This window comes from Lagopus muta, chromosome 19 (assembly GCF_023343835.1).
Source record: "Lagopus muta isolate bLagMut1 chromosome 19, bLagMut1 primary, whole genome shotgun sequence".
NCBI classification, from domain to species: Eukaryota; Metazoa; Chordata; class Aves; order Galliformes; family Phasianidae; genus Lagopus; species Lagopus muta.
Window position 1 is genome coordinate 1,293,364 of NC_064451.1, and position 17,875 is coordinate 1,311,238.

At 54.2% G+C, this 17,875-nt stretch overlaps 1 protein-coding gene across 4 annotated transcripts; it reads left to right on the top strand.

The window, feature by feature from the left end:
• The first annotated feature begins 1,170 nt into the window (after positions 1-1,170).
• On the top strand, positions 1,171-16,922 carry LOC125702410 (dual specificity testis-specific protein kinase 1-like). Of its 4 annotated transcripts, none has more exons than XM_048965602.1 (10): positions 4,031-4,079; positions 5,419-5,482; positions 9,107-9,365; positions 11,396-11,520; positions 11,662-11,710; positions 12,126-12,275; positions 13,329-13,502; positions 13,660-13,743; positions 15,539-15,625; positions 16,253-16,922. In XM_048965602.1, the coding sequence occupies exons 3-10, from the start codon at positions 9,180-9,182 to the stop codon at positions 16,352-16,354; spliced, it is 957 nt and encodes a 318-aa protein (XP_048821559.1). In that variant the 5' UTR covers positions 4,031-4,079; positions 5,419-5,482; positions 9,107-9,179; the 3' UTR covers positions 16,355-16,922. The 4 variants fall into 4 exon arrangements, with proteins under 4 accessions (XP_048821562.1, XP_048821559.1, XP_048821558.1 ...); XM_048965604.1 differs by lacking the exon at positions 4,031-4,079 and adding an exon at positions 4,110-4,530; XM_048965605.1 differs by lacking the exons at positions 4,031-4,079; positions 5,419-5,482 and adding an exon at positions 1,171-1,193.
• The last annotated feature ends 953 nt before the right edge of the window (positions 16,923-17,875 follow it).

The following is a 17,875-nucleotide window of genomic DNA, read 5'->3' on the forward strand; positions in this document are numbered from 1 at the left end:
TCTCTGGACTTTGTCTGAAGGTTTATTCCAGTTGGGTACTCTGCAGTGCTGTTTTACTGTCTAGGAAAATGCAAGCTCCTGACAGAGCCTTTCTGACTGCTGGATCTGAAAGCAATTGCTCTGGGGTGAGGGTTTTTAATGCCTGTGACGGGGTGAATTCATGCTGAAGCATGTCCTGCATGGAGAACACAGGCATGGTCTCACTTCCCTATCTGCTGCCTGTTTTCAGAAAACTAAGCACTTCTAAGGTCTTAGCCATTCTGTCAGATGTGGCTGAAGTGGCAGATGAGCTAAGAGTTATCCATGGTGGTTCAATCCAGTGGCAGCATGACTGCATGGGTCTTATTTCTAGAAGGTATCTCCCAAGGTACATAGAGAGAACAAATATCTTGCACAGCATCAACCTACGGAGTGATGCAGGGCTGTGCTCTGTAGGGTATGGCCTTCCCTCGAGTTTGGGCTCAAAATTGCATGTGCTTAGACGTCTCCAGTCCCTCTCCCTGTTGCCCTGGTGTACAGACTTGCCTGGGTCTCCCAGGAGTTCTTACCCTGGTCACAGTGGCTCTTCCATGCAATGAGACACACCTGGGCCCTCAAGTCAGACCTCACCAGAGGGATTTTCTATTACTGGACCTTTTCCATCAGGGCAGTTTGCACCTTCTGTAGGCTCCTTTTAAGGCTGTTGCTCTGGGACCAAATCTCGTCTCTGTTGTCACACATATGGTTCTGCCATATGTGGCATGCACCTGCAGAGATCTCCAGTGCTGACTACAGGCAGCTCTCACCTTGCAGTTTCTTGGGGGCTGCCAGCTGGTGTGGAAGGCCCCACAACCATTTGGTGGCTGTCAGATCAAAGACCAGCTGAGGCTTAACTGGCTTCTCAGCTCCTCCAGGACACCCTTTGACCTTTGTTTAATCACATCAGTGGCAGCATGCACACAGAATAGAGCAGCCTTGGAAATGTTCCAGGATTCCTGATAATCCTAAAGCGATTGACAGTGGGGGTGGAATTCAAGCAGAGCTGCTGCCTGAATGCTGCCACGGACATGCTGGAACCCCTGCTGTGCCATGGCTGGTGGGCACGAGGAGCTGTGGGCATACTATGGAGCCTCGGAGAGATGATGCATTACTTAAAGCTCTGCTAGACGATGAAAGCACCTGGACAAGGGAAGGAGATTCTTGCTAGTGGAAACGTAAGTGGCAATTCATTTGGGTCTTGTGTCTTTCTGTTTGGCAGTGCAGGTTCTTCTTGGGCATCAAGAAGTGCTGTGAGGTTTGCTGCTGGCACTTTGTACTCATGGAAGTGTCATTTCCAGCCTGTGCAGTGCTCATCTGCTTTCGCGATGCAGACGTTGGAGCCACATAGCGATCCGGCTGCTTGTTCAGCTGGACTGGACTTGAGCACTGCCTCTCTAATCTGACACCTGCCAACAATCACTGGATAATTCACAGCTTCCCTGCAAGCTGTACAAGCTGACAGCTGCTGACAGGGCTGCTCTCAGTGCTGCATTTTGCACAGGGCAGGGAAAGTGGTGCATGCTCACGGGTGAATTTGAGGAAGGACAGCAAAGTGTAGGTGGCCATGAGCTGCTGCATAAAAATAATATGCAGCCCGTGAAGGCATGTTTGTGTGCTCAGGAAAGCAAAAGAGGGAGAAAGAGCTGGAGTTTTCCTTTTACCCCAGCACTGAGTAATTTGCTCTTGATGGGCAGTCTGGAAGGAGCAGGTAGGAGGTGAGATGGTGAGAGCACGGTGCTGGCTGGGCAGCAAGGCAGGCCTGTAGCCTGTAGTACCTGTAGTACCTGGAGCCTGTAGTGCAATGGGAAGGGATGTGCCTGGGATTTACCTCCAAAGTATTATAAGATCATAAAATGGCTCAGATTGGAAGGGACCTTAAAGATCATCCATCCCCATCCCTGCCGTGGGCTGGCTGCCCTCCCAAGCTCAGGCTGCCCAGGGCCCCATCCACGGCCTTGGGTACCTCCAGAGTTGGGACACCCACAACGTCTTTGGGCAACCTGTTTTGGTACCTCACCACTTTCTGGATAAAGAATTTCTAACATCTAACCTAAATTTCCCCTCTTTTCATTTAAAGCCATTCCCCCTTGTCCTGTCACCAGCTGCACATGTTACAAACTGGTTTCCCCTCTGCTTATAAGCTCCCTTCAACTTCTGGAAGGTCTCCCCGCAGCCTGCTCTCCTCCAGGCTGAGCACCCCCAGCTCCTCAGCCTGTCTTTGCAGCAGAGGTGCTGCAGCCCTCTGAGTGTCCTCGTGGCCTCCTCTGGACCCGCTCCAGCAGCCCCACGTCTTTCCTGCGCCGGGGGCCCCAGGCCTGGACGCAGTACTGCAGATGGGGCCTCACGAGGGCAGAGCAGAGGGGGACAATCCCCTCCCTGCCCGCTGCCAGCCCTCTGTTGGTGCAGCCCAGGGTGCTGCTGGCCTCCCGGGCTGTGGGCGCACACTGCTGCTCGTGTGCAGCTCTGTGCCCACCAGGACCCCCACGTCCTTCTCTGCACGGCTGCTCTCAGGATCTTCCCCCAGTTTGTATAAATGCCTGGCATTGCCCCAACCCAATGCAGCACCTCACACTTGGCCTTGTTGATCCTCATTAGGTTTACATGTGCCAACCTTTCGTGCCTGCCCAGGTCCCTCTGGATGGCATCCCTTTCTGCTGTTGTATCAGTTGTACCACTCACCTTGGTGCTGTCTGCAGACTTGCTGAGGGTGCACTCAATCCCATCATCTAAGTCACTGATCAAGATGTTCAAGAGTTCTGGTCCCAAGACGGACCCCCTGGGGAACACTGCTCATTTTGCTCATTTTGCTCACTGGCCATTTTCCCTTTCTTCTTTATCAGAAGGGATGCACTCTCTTTGCCTTTAATTTTTTGACTAATGTACCTACAGAATCCCTTCTTGTTACTCTTTGCATCCCTTGCATTTCTGCTGCTGGCTGCAAGGATGATGTACCCCAAATGTCCCTGATTGGTAGGAACAGTGTAGCCTGAAGCTGTAGTGTGGTTTGGCTAAGCATGGTCACACTGGGCAGCTCTGCTTTTGCTGCTGCCTCTGACTCTCCTGTGTGATGGCAGAGCTGGCTGCCCTCTGCTTGGTGCTGCAGCAGAGGTATGCTGCTGGAGACGTTACTTATAGCTGCTGCTTAGCAACCGTGTTTGCAAGACAGCAGTAAATAGGCTTTAAACCCTCTTCAGATCAGATATCTAGAAGCCTTCAAGAGTCTTAATTACCAGTTACGTGTAAATGCCGTCCTTTGCTCAGCAGCAGTTTTTGGTGGTGTGTTCTGCAGAATCACATGGCTATGTGACCCCTGGACAGCTGCTCAGCATCCTGCAGGAAGGGGACTTCTGTTGTTCCCCTTGTTAAGGATCATTTTATAGGGATAGAAGGGGCTGCAAGATGTGGCTGGGCTCTGGGGAGAGCTGGACAGTGCTCCCTTGACATTGGCAGTGGTGAGATGTTCCTTTGCACGTGTCCACGTGCCACTACCTGCCCCCATTGCCACAGCTGTGTCCCCTGTCCCAGCTGCCTCCATCTGGCGTGTGACCCAGATTCGGTCAGTCTGCCCTCGGCGGAAAACCCCAACGGCTGCTGGGTGCTCCGGCCGCGGGGTTTGCAGCGCCCACTGCGCAAGGAGGGGGGCTGCCCTGCTGATGCCCTGCGGGTCCGTGGAGAGATGGATCCTTGGGGGGCCGGGCCGGGGCTGGGACGGGAGGCAGAGCCGGCGGAGGGGATGTGAGCTGCTGCCAGAGACAGGAAGAGAAAGCGCTCTCCTCAGGTTGGGGTTCCCCGGGCTCTGGCTTCGCGCAAGTGCTGGGTCGTCCCGGTCAGTCTCCGAGTACCGGTGGGGTCCGACAACGGCGTCCTCGTGAGTCCGTCAGCGTTTCCGCACCTCGCCCCAGGATGACCCGCAGCCCCGGTGCGGTGCGGGGGGAACGGCCTCCAGCTCCGGGGGGCACGGAGGGAGGAGCCGCAGCCGGCTGTGCGCGGGGCGGGGCGGGGCGGGGCCGCGGGCTGCTCGGCCCGAGGGAGCGGGTGCGGAGGAGCTGCGGGGCGAGCGGGTGAGTGCCGGCCGTCACACGGCTGCGGGCGGCCGCCGGTTAGTGACGCCTTGCCGGCTGGCGGCGTCGGGAGGGGGCAGAGCTGATGCTGGGCTCGAGAGCCCGCTTTGTGCGTGGCCCCGGCGGAGCTGGGCTGGGCTGCCGTTCCCCGTCTGCAGCCCCTCCGTGCAGAGCGACGTCTCTGATAGTGCATGGGGTTTTAATTTAAAGGCAGGCCGTGGGCAGCTTGGAAGGCTGGGGGAAGAAAGCTGGTACAGAGGAAGGCCGTGCGGTTCGGGTTTTCTGGGGCAGCAGCTCTGTGGCTCCTGCCCCGTCCGATGGTGGCTCGGAGGGCCGCGGGTGGCGGATGGAGACTTCGGGGCACCGAGCGAGCCATGGCACTGCCGGCACTGCCCCGTGGTGCCGACCACACCGGCAGCTCCGACTTGTGTCGCTCTGCTGTGATGAGTGGGTGAGTTTGGAAAGAGTCTGTGTGCTGGGAGACTGCATGGGACGATTTGCCTTCCGTTTTCCCATCTCTTAGCAAGAGTAAGGTCTTTGCAATCAAGGGCTAGAAAGGCTGGAGCGCACATCTGTGCAGAGCCGGCATTGCCTGAGGATTCAGTCTACTTCACTATGCTGCTACAAAAATGGGCATCTCAGGTACAAGTCTGTTCTCTCGTTGAGTTTCCTTGGTCCTCTGTGATCGGTCAGTGCTCCTGGTGTTTGCTGCCTCTGCTGCTGCATGCAGAGCCTGGGAAAGCAGCTTTCTTGTCTCAAAACATGTGTTCATATGTTGTAGAGCAAATACTACTTGTTTATGGATGGATAAACTGGTTCAGTCGGGTCAAGAGTGATTGAGTTCCCTAGCAGGGGTACCTGCCTTCCTTAATGCTGCTGCTTGGAAAAATAACGTTTGTGATGTTTAACTGGACCTCAGCTTTATCTGCTGGATTTTTACCGAGGTCTTTTGTGGTCTGGAGAGTGGAAAATATGCTGGGGGGAACAAGTTTGGCACATTTAAGGACCCTAATTAGAGGCAGATGAAGTGCAGGGGCAGGGAGCAGATGCATTTTGGCGTGCTTCACCCCGGGGGAGCTTTGCCCTTCCTCTCACGGTGGATCAGGCTTATCCCTTGCACTGGAGCTGCTGCCTCAGGGTGGCACATGCATCCTGTACTGGAGGCAGGGTCAGGAAATGTGAGTCCAGTTCCCCTGGCAGTGCTGAAATGGGTTTTAACATTCAGTCGCCTGCTGTGCTGTGTGCCTGCTGCTGCTGGGCTCCGTGTGGGCAGACACAGCTTTCTGCCTCCTCCCTGTAGACCTTTGGCCTTTTTTTTTTTTTTTCTTTCCTTTAACAGCTGCAAATGTGGAGAGGAGAAGCGGTCTGGGAAGGGAACAGGGTGAATGATCTTCACAGAACAGGTGCGTTGTTTTTGCTTTAGGTTTTGCAGAGCTTGATCATTGCTGAGCAGGGAAGGGCATTGGGGTCAGTGGGGCACGTGACAAGGCTGCTTGATATCCTTTGGTTTTGACCAGATCCAATGGATTGCTTGATGCTGTAGGCTCTTGAAAGCAAAGGCATAGATCATTAAGGTTGGCAAAGACTTCTAAGATCACCCAGTCCAACCCACTGCCACCAATCCTGCCCACTAACCATGTTCCCAAATGCCACATCTCCTCAGTCCTGGAACACCTCCAGGAATGGTGACTCCACCGCTCCCTGGGCAGCCTGTGCCAGTGCCTGACCACTATTCTGGAGAATAAATGTTTCCTAGTATCTGATGTGAACCACACTGGCACAATTTGAAGCCATCGCCTCTTGTCCTGTCACTGGAGGATGTAGCATGTTGCACCCTGCATTGCTGCATCCTGAAGGCAATGGGAAATCATAATTTCTAGGTTGATGTGGGGCTGAAAGGCCATCTGGAGTCAAAGATGAGGTCTGGCAGATGCTTTTGCCCTGATGCAAACATACCTGGTTCTAGAGTGGCCCTGCAGGCACCAGCACCCTGCTTTCCACATCCATCTCAGCTGTACAGTGCTACTGTGTGGCTTTCCTACAGAAACAGGACAGTGATGTGTCATGCAAAGCTGTCTTTCCTTCCTGCCCATCCTGATGCAAACAGGGCTTTGGGCTAATGTCAGCAGAGAGCCCTTTGTCAGGCACTGGGGAGTGCAGTGCTGTGAGGAACAAATGAGTAATGAATAAATGATCTCCTGGAGGAGAACAGTCATAGTGATAAACAATATCTGCCCACCCACAGGTTTCAAAGACCTTGAAAGCTTTAACTTGGCTTATCACGGTCAGAATTTTCCCAGGAACAGCCTCAGAAGAGCAGGGTTCTGCAGTCCTTTCCATCTGCCCCTGTCCCCAGTGCAGCCAGCAGCTGCGTTGGCCCCGTGGGGCCCTTCTTCCATCACCCCCCAGCAGAGGAGATGAAGCAGTTGGTGAGGTGGGACCATGTGAGCTGTCTGCTTCACCTGTCCTGTTCCCCCATCTCTGAGGAGCAGATGTAGGTGGAGCACGGGGCTCAGGTCCTCTCCGAAGCAGATTTTGTCACCAAGCCCTTTGCTGACAGCTTTCCACCTTTAAAATTGAGTCACTCCCCACCTGACTTCCAGAGTGCAAAGCCCTGTTTGTACCCCCTAAACATTCCCCAGATGGGGCAGGGTGTTTGGTGGTGGTCCTGTTCGGTGTTTTTAGAGGGAGTCATGTGGAATTGGCCTTGTGACTGCCGAGCTGTTATGGCGTTTTTTCTTCTTCTGCACCATTTCTGTTTCAAAGGGATCTGTGCTCCTCATCAGTCACCATTTTGCAAAGCGAGCTCAATCAAAGCCTTTGCTGCTGTCTGTCTTGGGGAGTGTTTTCCTTTGATTTTTGTCACGTTTCTCTTCCTTCGAACCCCCCGCAGGTTTCCCATCAGACAGACAGCGGTTTGGCACTTTGTGAGCATGGGAAGTGCTGCTGGGAGTCATCCACACAGGGACCTCCATAGGTGGTTTGGTGAATCTCTGCTGAAACTTGCCAAACTCTCCATGAAATAACACTGAAATGGCGCCCAAATCCTTAACCTTGCTGGAGGCCAGACTGCCCCAAAATCTCAGTGTGTTTGGACCTGAGTGGTTTTATGGAAACCACTTAAAGTGGGACTTGGTTTGGTGTGTGTGGATGTGTCTGAGCTGGGGATTGGTGGTCCTTGGAGGTGCCCAAGGCCACACGTGTGGCTCCGGGCAGCCTGATAGTAGGGGGCACCCAGCCCACAGCAGGGGGTTGGAATCGGATGTCTTTTAAGTCCTTTCCAACTGAGCCGTTCTGTGATTTCACGATTGCTCTGTGGAGGAGGGGAGCACCCTGTAGCATCCTCTGCACGCTGTCTTTGCATGGAGCTCCTCCCTGACCACGTGTCTGGAAGGGGGATTTGCAGCCTGGGGTTTTGCACTCTTGCAGGACAGCCTGGGTCTGTTAGGATGCTCGGGTGTCCCAGCACCTGTAGATGGAGAAATCCCAGAGGAGGGCTGTGCCTCAGGTTTGCTTTTCAAAATACAAGCAGCTGTGCCCATGTAGTGCCCACTCAGCCAAGCACACGGCTTCAGGTGCTCCAAACCCTGTGGGGATGCTCTCAGCTCTGCTGCCTGCAGCCAGCGGTCCTTGAGAAAGACCTCAGTGCTCCACGTCCCCTCTCCCCTGGCTCCAAAGAAGCCATGACATAAACCTTCGCATTTTGGAAGGCCATTTTCTTCCCCAGCCTACTACTTGTCAGCCCTCATCTGGGACAAACGCGTTTCTGGGAAGAAAATAAAGACTTGGCTCCCACTCGCTGGCATAACATTCAGGGCATCCCAGCGTGCCGAGGGCGTTGTGGGGATTCTTCTGTGGACAAAGGGACAATTGATGAACTGGGTCACAGCAGGAGGAGATACGTGGGAAAAGCAGGGAACAGAGGGGGCAGTGGGAAGGAAGCCATTCCCATTGCAGGGGCAGCTCCCCTCAGCCTGGTTGACTGGAGAGGAGCTGTGCGTGCTTGTGCGGGCGCCCTGCAGGCACGGAGGGTGAGTTTCTGCCCCCGTGCTCCCTTGGCAGCTCTCCCTGCATCTCAGTTGCAGGGCTGTGGGAGGGTGGGGATGTTGGTGCAAGTGTTGTGGTGCAAGACCTGGGACAGGAGCTCGGGGAGGGCAGAGCTTCCTTGGCTTCAGCTGGAAGCTTTGGAGCATCCTTCTGCCGACTGTTGTCTCCTTTGGTTATGGTCTGAGCATGTGCTGAGAGGGGAAAATGCTCAAACGGCTCTGTTAAGCACCAGTGGCTTGCGAGGTACCCAGAAGTAGTGCTGGCTTAGACATCAGTGTCAGAAGCCCATTTTCCACTTTTCCTGGATTTGCCTTCCCTGCATCTGGGGAGAAAGTGATGCAGTTGGGGAAGTAGGGGTGGCATTGCTTTGGAGGGTTCTGAACACGGTCCTAACAAAGGCAGAAAGAGCCTGGGGGGAGAGGGCTGTCGAGAAAAGTATTAGTGAAGCAGCGAGACAATTTAATAGAGAGAGTTAGACACAAATTTGGGATACATAGAGAGGCAGGGAGTTGCTGGGGCATTTCCCCCATACATCATTCTTCAGGGCTTCTGTTGAACAGAGGGGACCTGCTGAGCGAGGACTCTTTTAAGATGGCACGTTTTGCATTGGCACCCTCAGAAGGCTTGTCTGGAGGCCTGCAGTAAGGAATGTGGCGTTGGTCAGTGCCACATGAGCTGTGTTAGGAGCAGTTCTGACACGGTGTCTTGTAGCCCAGTGTGAGCCGGTCAGGTCGAGCAGCGTTCCCCAGGTTTTCCTCGGGCTGCACTGTCAGGCCGTGAAGGCAATGCATCCTGCCTGTCCTAGAAGGTAGAAGTGAACGTACATTAACGTGACATCTTTACATTCTCATCTGAAGGAGTACGAACGCAACCCACACGAGGCAGGGCGCCTCACCACAGAGATAGCGCCCGCGGGCAGCACGGCATGTCTGCTCTCCCCGTGTTGTTCCGGCTTCGTCCAGCTCTGTTTCCCGGTGCAGGCGCTGGGTCGGAGCGCAACGTGCTGCTGTCGGCTCCCTGCGGAACGCGCTGCGTTTCGGCTGCCGCCCCGCGATGTGCGAGGCGGGGCTGCTGGCACCGGAGCCCCGCGAGGCGGCGCGGCGCTACGGCGAGTCGTCGGACACCTGCTGCCGTATGGACCGCTGGCAAAGGCTGCGCACCGCCGTCCGGAGGCTGGAGTTCTGGGAAAGCTTCAGCGCCGAGCTGGTCGGGAGCGGCTTCTTCTCCAAGGTGTACAAGGTGAGAGCGCTGGGGCCGACCGGAACCGTGAGGCTGAACTCGGAAATGGGGAAGAGCGACTGTGCGCGGTGTGATAGCGGCAGAACGGGGGTGTGGCTTTGAGCTAGAAGGGGGCGACTGAGGTGAGATGTGAGCTGGAGATCCTTTACTCAGAGGGCGTCTTTAATCCTCTCTCAGGAAGCACAGAACCGGTGTCCCGCTCGCTTTGCCCCTCTCCGGTGCTGCTCCTCAGCCCATGAGTGCTGTAGCATCGCCCCACTGCTCGCTTTCGGGTGGGGGTGGGGAGCTCCTTCCCTGCAACCCTCAGCCATTTCTTTGAGCAACAAAAAGAAGGGAAGACCTGGCAACTGAGGCAGCGTTTCAGAGGGTACAGTGCTACCAGGTCTGCCCACATCCTCCTCCTCCTCCGTGTGGCTGCTGGCACTGAGCTTGTTTGCTGGGCTGTGGTGCGGACCCAGTGGAGCCAAGCTGGGTAAGCTGCAGCTGGAGATATGGGTTCTGAGTGAAAATGCAATGACTTTCCACAATAGAAGGTGAAAAGGAAATGTCAAAAAATAAAGCAGGAGTGAAATGTTGTGGCTCGCATAGAAGACAGTGGAGGAGGACTTGGAACAAGGCAAGGCCTTTGTTGTGACTTGACATTTGCTGGGAACTCGAGCTGGATGCTCTGGTTACTGGCGTTCCTCTGGGGTCGGCTGCTGGGAAGCACCACAGGGATGGATGGCTGCAGAGCCTTCTGCCCACAGCTGCTGTTTTCCAAAGTGCTCCCTCCTATGGTCACCAGCTCCTGGCCCTGTGGTGCTGGCACAGAGGGGCTGTGTGCTGCTTGTGCTGCCCTTGTCCTCTGGTTCAGCCTGCGCTTGGGGTCCCTGGTGTGCAGACTGGCTGTGCACAGATTCACTTGTGCACAGGGTTCAGGCCGAGAGGTCCTGCATGGCCTTCTGCTTGGGGAACAGTGTGCTGTGTGGCTGCTGTTTGGGGCAGGCTGAGGAATACTCTGAGTTGGCAGGAACCAAACGCTGGCCGTGTGCTTGGAAGAGGCCTCTGCAAGAGGCTGGTGTCACCTGAAGTCTGATTCCCAATGACTTGGGCTGGGCTTCCAGTTTGGAAAAGGGAAAAATGGCTTTGCAAGGCACATTGTGTGAGACCTTGGGGGCTGAACTTTGGCTGTGATCCATTACATCTTTTGCACTTACAGCTGTGTGGTTGTGACTAATAATTGATGACACCCGAGCAGCAAGTTGGTGTGGTTACAGTGTCCCATCAGGGGATGCTGTCAGAGCCTTACTCTCTTTTCGGCCTCTGCAGACTGCTGCCAGGCTGTGTTCCATCAGGAAGGAGGAGGCAACTTGTGTTACTTCCAAGATGATTTGTTTTGTGGTCCTGGTGGTAATGAACCTTTCTCTCCTTTCAGCTCAGTGAGGTCTTAACATGCATCTCTGTGTTCTCCTCACCTCTGCTGGTCACCTTAGCCATAAAGCAGCCATAAAGAGAGCAGTGGGTGATGCTGTGGGACTCAGACTGCTGTTCTGAAGCCATCTCAGGCTGTGTTTGGGCTATTTCACTATCAAAATAAACAAAAAAAACCCAAAGCTCTAAATGAAAGTGAAACGTGGGCTCAGGCGGCAGTGGGGACGTGTGGTGTGAGCAGCAGTGATGAGATCCAGCAGGAGGGAGAGGGGCAGATGGACAGATGAGGCACTGAAGTAAGGGGAAGGGAGAAGGTCGGCTCTTCTGTAACTCAGCGTGGGCTGAGAACCTGCTCCAGCCAAAGTGACTTAAATTTTGGCTGAGTGTCCTGGTATGCTGAGGCAGGAGGGCGCTGGCTGTCCCCAGCCACCATGTCAGGTGTCACAAAGTGGAACTGGTGTGGGAAGGACAGTACCTTGCACTTGTGCTGGTGGCTGTCCAAAGCTCTGGGCAGCAGGGAAACAGGAGCCAGGGCTTTGGCTGGGAAGGGGTGCAGCTGTTTGGAGGGGCTGGCAGACACCTGGAGGTTGACGTGTGTCCTGCTCCACCCTTGGCTCCAGGTGACCCAGGCTGCTGCTGCTTGTAAAGTGATGGTGGTGAAGATCTACAAGAATGATGTGGACCAGGAGGTGATAGTGCGTGAGATCAGCCTGCTGCAGAAGCTCTCCCACCCCAACATCGTCAGGTAGGCAAGACGTCTGGCCGTGGGCAGGGGCACTGGTGGGGGCTGGGGCTGCCTCAGTGTCTCTGTGGCAGTTCTATGGGGAGGGATCAAATGGAACCTTGATGGCATGTTTTCTTTGTTTTGGTGCATCCTTCTGCTTAGGTACCTTGGGATATGCGTAAAGGATGACAAGCTGTACCCCATTCTGGAGGTAAAAGTTTATTGCCTTTAATTGTGCTTTGGGCAGGCAAGGAGCTGTGAGTGACTGGATGAGCAGACTGCCTTGGGGAGGCTTCTGGTCTGCTCTGCCCCACAGCCTCTCGTGGCTGGAGCTGGGCACAGGTGCTGTGAGGTTCAGGCAGAATGGCCATGAAAGGTTTCGTGGTGGCCCAGTACCACCAGAGGACCAGGACAGGCCAGCGTGGGGGAGCAGAGGAGCAGGATTTTAAGAGTAGGCATATTGGGATGCAGCCTGGCAGTACCTTTGAGGTGGCTCTGACACAGTGTTGTGGCTGACTGGGAAAGCCTGGGCTGGCACTGGGAGGCCTTATTTTGTTCCTACACGTGGGGGGCTCCAGGAGACCCTGTGTCCAGCTGCACAGGTGCTGCCTTTTGTCTCTTCACAGTATGTGAATGGGGGCTGCCTGGAGGAGCTCCTGGCCAGCAAAGACGTTGCTTTGTCATGGAAGGAGAAGGTGGACTTAGCTTCTGACATCACCAGGGGCATGATCTACCTGCACTCCAAGAACATCTACCACCGAGATCTCAACTCCAAGGTACACAGCTGGAGGGGAGCTGCGTTAGGGGACCCTGCAGAGGCTGTGTAGGGCAGTGACCTGGAGACCTCAGGTTGTGGGTCCTCTGCTCCTACTGGTGGAAGGCAAGGAGTGCTGGCAGGTTGCACCTCACCTTTCAGTCTCACTGCGGAGGTGCAGCCCTGGAAGAAGTTCGTGCTTCTCTGGGGAAACCTGGGAAACCTGGTGGGAGGCTGGCTGAAGAGATGGAAGCCTTTACCTGGTGTCTGGCTGTTAGTGAGAACTGGAGCCATCTGGGCTTTTTACACAGGCAGACAGCGATAGGACGAGGGAGAATGGCTTTAAGCTAAAAGAGGCAAGATTTAGGTTAGATGTGGGGGAAATCCTTTACCCAGAGGGCGGTGAGGTCCCGGCATTACTGCCCAGAGCTGTGGAGGTGCCCAAGGCCGTGAATGGGCCCTGGGCAATCTGAGCTGGGGGGCAGCCAGCCCATGGCAGAACTGGGGCTCGGGGCTGTGGGGGCCCTTCCAATTGGAGCCATTTTCTGTTTGCAGTTTCTGCTGGCTCCCTGGGAGCAGGTGCCAAGGAGTAAAATCTAGGGATCTGAATAGGTTAAAGTGACTGGGGTTTTTGAGAAACCTCAAGATGATTTTGTAGAAATTCCTTCAGAAGCCATTATTAGGGATGTACAGCTCTGCACAGTGAGGAGGGCCGTGGCTGTGATTTGCCTGCCTTGGGCTGACTGAGCAAAGCTGATGTGCACGTTTCTAGGTCTCTTTCAGATGAAAGGATGTGGATCACCGTGTCCATATTGAGTGCCTTTGGGAATCTCAGTGCAGAGGTGTCAGGATGGGGCAGCGCTGAGGGCTGTGTGGCGCCAGGCAGACCGCACTGTGAGAGCACGGGGTGGGCAGTGAACTGATGGAGGTGCGCTGAGGAACGGCTCCTTCCCACTACTTCTGGCTCCGGATGTGATCAGCTGCACACTCAGGTTGCAGCCTGTGTGCAGGGCTCTGTAGCAGCTGGCCCCTTCCTTGCCACAGCCCGTGCCACATCCCTGTGGTCTCCTTTCAGAACTGCCTCATCCGAGTGACACCGCGTGGCCGCGAGGCGCTGGTGGCAGACTTTGGGCTGGCCAGAGAAGTGGTGGAGCTGCCTGTGCAATATGCAGAGAGGAAGCTGTCCCTGGTGGGCTCTGCCTTCTGGATGGCTCCTGAGATGCTGCGGGGAGAGCCCTACGACAGGAAGGTACGACATCACTGCCAGCTCCTGGCTCATCAGCAGAGCTCCTGCACGAGATGACAGGCATCCCCTTAATGGAGGAGCGTGCTGCTGTTGGTGCTCCTCTTTCCTGCAGTTTGCCTTCTATGCAGCCCTGAGCCCACCTCTTCCACCCTTCTTGCAGGTGGATGTGTTTTCCTTTGGCATTGTGCTCTGTGAAATCCTGGGCAGGATCCCAGCAGATCCCGAAGTACTTCCCAGAACTCAGGTAATAATTCCCAAATTTAACAGTATTGGGGTTCATTCCTTTTGTTCCTTTTTTGTTCCTTTTGTTTTGTTTTGTTGTTTGTTCATGTTGCTCCATGATTCTGGACTGCAGCTTCTCTCTGGGCCATTCAGACTTGCACGCATATATGTGTGCATACTGGGGTGTCACTCCAGAGTTTTAATTGTGGGAAAATCTGATGACAAAATTTTCAGTACACAAATGGAATCATCTGCTTATCAAAACTTTGGTTGCACCAACAAAATGAGAAGTGACTCTTTTGTTTACAGGTCTTAATGCCAATGCTCCATTTGGCATTGGCATTTCAATATCTACGTTGAAGTGGCAGATGAAACACAACCATCATCACAGGAGTATGTAGGTTGATCTGAAAGTAATGCCTCCTGTTTGTTTCCATGGAAAGTTAAACATACAGTGAACAGAGTAACAGTGTTTGATGGAGCAAATTCTCAGCTGCAAAACACTGTTTTTCAACATAGCAGCACCAATAGCTCTGCATTTTTGCCAATGATGAGCAAGAGGTGCATTCTGTGCTGTACAAACCCACACCAGCAGAGGTGACCACTGCTGCTGTCACCACTGCTGAAATGCACCACCACCCCTCGCTGTGCTCACATCCCCTCTTTGGTCTCCATCAGTGTTCACAAGCATCAATGAATGGCACTCACTGGCATTTTTTCTGCACGGAGGAATTCAATTCCACATGTTTGCTCCATACACACTCCCATGTCATGCACCATTCTGTCACACAGCACCAACACAATGGGATGTTGATGAGGTTTGGCCTCTGCTGCCATCCCACCAATGTCTGTTTCTGGTGTTGTGGGCCAGCATCATAGAACATGAAGCAGTACTTTCAGATCAGCCCTAGTATATTTTCAGATTCATTGAGGCTAATTCACAGGTTATTTGAAGACAGTTGGCTTCTCTAGAAATGTGGCCTTTTTATTTCAATATTTACAACATTTCCCTCCTGCAAAGTGAGATAGGGAAGCGTTTTCCACAACAAGAGTGAAAAATCCAGTGAGAAAAGAGCAAATTGCTGCTTTCCATGCAGAGTAAAGGCTCCACGGTGCTATGGGAACAGCTGGTGAATCCGGTGGCTCTCAGCAGCTGTTGGAAGCCTGGATGGTCCTCCACATGTTGGTTCTGCTTTGTGCTGCTTGTTGCTGCGCTTTTCCTGGAGGGTGCGTTGCTCTGCAGGAGAGCACAGAGCAAGCAGAAAGGTGTTCACAGAATCACAGAATCACAGAATTGTAGGGGTTGGAAGGGACCTCCAGAGATCATCGAGTCCAACCCCCTGCCAAAGCAGGTTCCCTACAGTAGGTCGCACAGGTCGGCATCCAGGCAGGTCTTGAACATCTCCAGAGAAGGAGAAGGAGACGTGTTGCTACGTCTCCCTGTTCTTTTAGTGACGACCTGTGCCCTCCTGGCAGAGCTGATGGTTCCCTTGTGCCATCAGGGAGACAGCTGTGATTGAGACCCTAAAAGCTTCAGTCCATGAATGTAGAATCATAGGTGGCATAGGCTTAGGTGGCAGGGGACCTAAAAGATCATCCAGATACTCCCTCCTGCCTTTTATCCTGGTGGCTGGGAGGTGAAGGAATGGCATTCCAGCTTAGGGGAGTGTAAAACCCAGACAAGGCCCATCTCTGTAAGTGAGGAGTAGGTGGGACACACGTTGAGCAGGAGAGGAGCCTGTTTTCCCCCTTTTCCTGGGGAGGCCCCATCCCTCCTGCCAGGCTGGCTGCTGCCCCGCGCCCTCTCCTTCCCTCAGGACTATGGCCTGGATGTCGCTGCTTTCTGCAGGATGGTCAGCGGATGCCCTCGGCGGGTGCTGGACCTTGCTGCCTGTTGCTGTCGGGTGAGTCCTGCCTGTTTCTCCTGAGTAACTCACCCCGAGTCAGAGCACAAGTGATGCAGCAAGTGGCTGTGATCTGTGTGGGGGTGTTCTACCTCTGACAGACGTCCCCTAAGGCAAGATGTTTGGTGATGGCTCTGCTAAAGTGTTGCTGGGACTGCTCTGTGCCCAGGTTGGAGCGGGGGCTGGAGCTCCTGTGCCGGGGCTGGGCAGCCCCAGGGCAGCACAGTGGGGTGACCTGGACTAAGGGGTGCCCCCACCGTGTTGCTTGCTTTTCTCTTGTAAGGAGTGCATACAGATCTGGACCTCACTGTCCTTCAAAAGGAAAAGGAATGAACCCCAGCTGTGGGAACACCCCAAAAGAGGTGGGGAGGAGACGTGTCCTCTCTAGCTTTTCCCCTGATCCTGTTCTGCTCAGACTGCCTTTGGGCTGAGCAGTTATCACACCCCACTGATGTCAGGAGATGTCAGCTTTCAGTGTGTGATGCCAGAAAGCTCTGTGTGCAGGTGCACAGTCCGGGCATTTCTGGCAGTGGGTGAGTGCTGCTCAGCCATGGGGGACCCAGGAGAGCTGCTGCCCTGTACCCACCTGTCTGAGATGTCCTCTTCAGTTCTCCCTTCTCATTCCAGGTGGAAGCATTCAAGAGGCCGTATTTCTCCGATATCTTGGATGAGTTGGAAGATGTTGCAGAGAGCCTGGAGCCCAGGAAGGACAATCCACTTTTGAGCTGAGCTGTGGGCCCCCTGCAAAGCCCGATGGATGGACTGTAAATGGAGGGTCAGAAGTGAAGAAAGAGGGTGGAGAACGGAAGAACTAAGTGACCCACTGGTATTTATTTAATCATAGTCTCAGTCTCTAATTTCTGAGATTGAAAAATGGAGAGGAGACTTAACCAAGGTCTTATCTGAGGTTTTTAACAGATGTAATTCAGACAGCAAACAGCCTTTGTTGGCTTGTTAAAAGTAAATGATCCTGGATGGCAAGTCAGGGACCTGGATTCCCTTAGAGGATGCTTTCCAAATCCTCTACAGAAGTGCAGCCCTCTCTTGCTTCCCTGCGCTCCCTGGGCTCATAGCCTTCTCCTTCCATGTCTCCTCTGTGCTTGGGGAACCTCTGTGGGGGCTGGAATCCCTGTGGAGCAAAGCTGGGGGCTTTGAGGCTCACAGAGAGCCTCAGAGTTGCTGTACGCTGCAAAGCCTTAAAACCCTCCTTGGGTGGCCCCACAGGGATGGCTGCATTGTGTAGAGATGCTGGTGGGGCACACCAGCATTCAGTGAGGTTCTGGGGAGCAGTGTGGAAGGTGTGCCTCGCCGAGGTGTGAGCCAACCAACCAGTATCTCCTCTCAGAACTGGGGCTGTGCTCTGTCCCAGCGCTGCGGCTGTCTGGATTTCTCCCCACAGCCCTCTGTCAGGGTTTGGAGGTGGGAGAGGTGCACCTCTTATCCTTCCACAGGTCTCCAGTTCAGCTGGTTGCCAGGCCTCATTGGGAGGGATGTGTTGTACTTAGGACCAAAATATCTGTGGTTGTCAGTAGGTGTGATGGCTTTGTGGCAGTGGAGCTGTGTCTCTTCTTGTACACTGTAAGCTCTTGGAATAGTGGCCCTTTGTGCACCAAAAAGCACTTGAAGATTGTATAATGAGGTGTGCAAATAGCATTGCAGATCTACATGTGGACTTGATCTCGAGATCTCGTGCAGAACTTGGTGTCACATGTGGCTCAGTGTCTCTGTGCCCTGGCACCCACATAAAGGAGTGACAGTAGTGTGCCGAGATGGATGTTGTGGTGGAGTGCAGTGTTTTCAGCAGAGATTCCTCATGATAAGGAAGATGAAACACACTGAAGGGCACCAGGACCATTGGCTCAGCCACATGTCCAGAGAATCCTCCATCCCTGGAGCTACCGTTGTGCTTTTCTGGGTTGTGACAGCTGTGCACAGGAAATCTGCTCGACAGCAACACACCAGCAAACAGCTTCCTGCTGGGGAGTGCTGCCAGTAGGAGGAGTGAAGCCTCGGGAAGCAGAAGACCAAAAAGGATGGAAGCTTTTCAACCTGGTGGAAGGCAGAGTTCCAACTTTTTTATTTGACCAGTGGAGTGAAATGGACTGCAACGGCAGTGGAAACAGCACTGATGTACCCTTGTGTCTTCAGGGGCAGCCAGCCACCACCAGCACTGCAGCAGTTGGTCCCTCTGCTGTGGGCTTGCCCCCGACCACCAGCACTGTCCCTTGGACATGATGTGAGGGTCATTGC

Coding starts and splice junctions, on each gene's coding strand:
- LOC125702410 (XM_048965605.1), top strand. CDS start 9,180: ATGTGCGAGGCGGGGCTGCTGGCACCGGAGCCCCGCGAGGCGGCGCGG. Junction 9,366..11,395: donor TCTTCTCCAAGGTGTACAAG/GTGAGAGCGCTG, acceptor CCTTGGCTCCAG/GTGACCCAGGCTGCTGCTGC. Junction 13,503..13,659: donor GAGAGCCCTACGACAGGAAG/GTACGACATCAC, acceptor CCCTTCTTGCAG/GTGGATGTGTTTTCCTTTGG.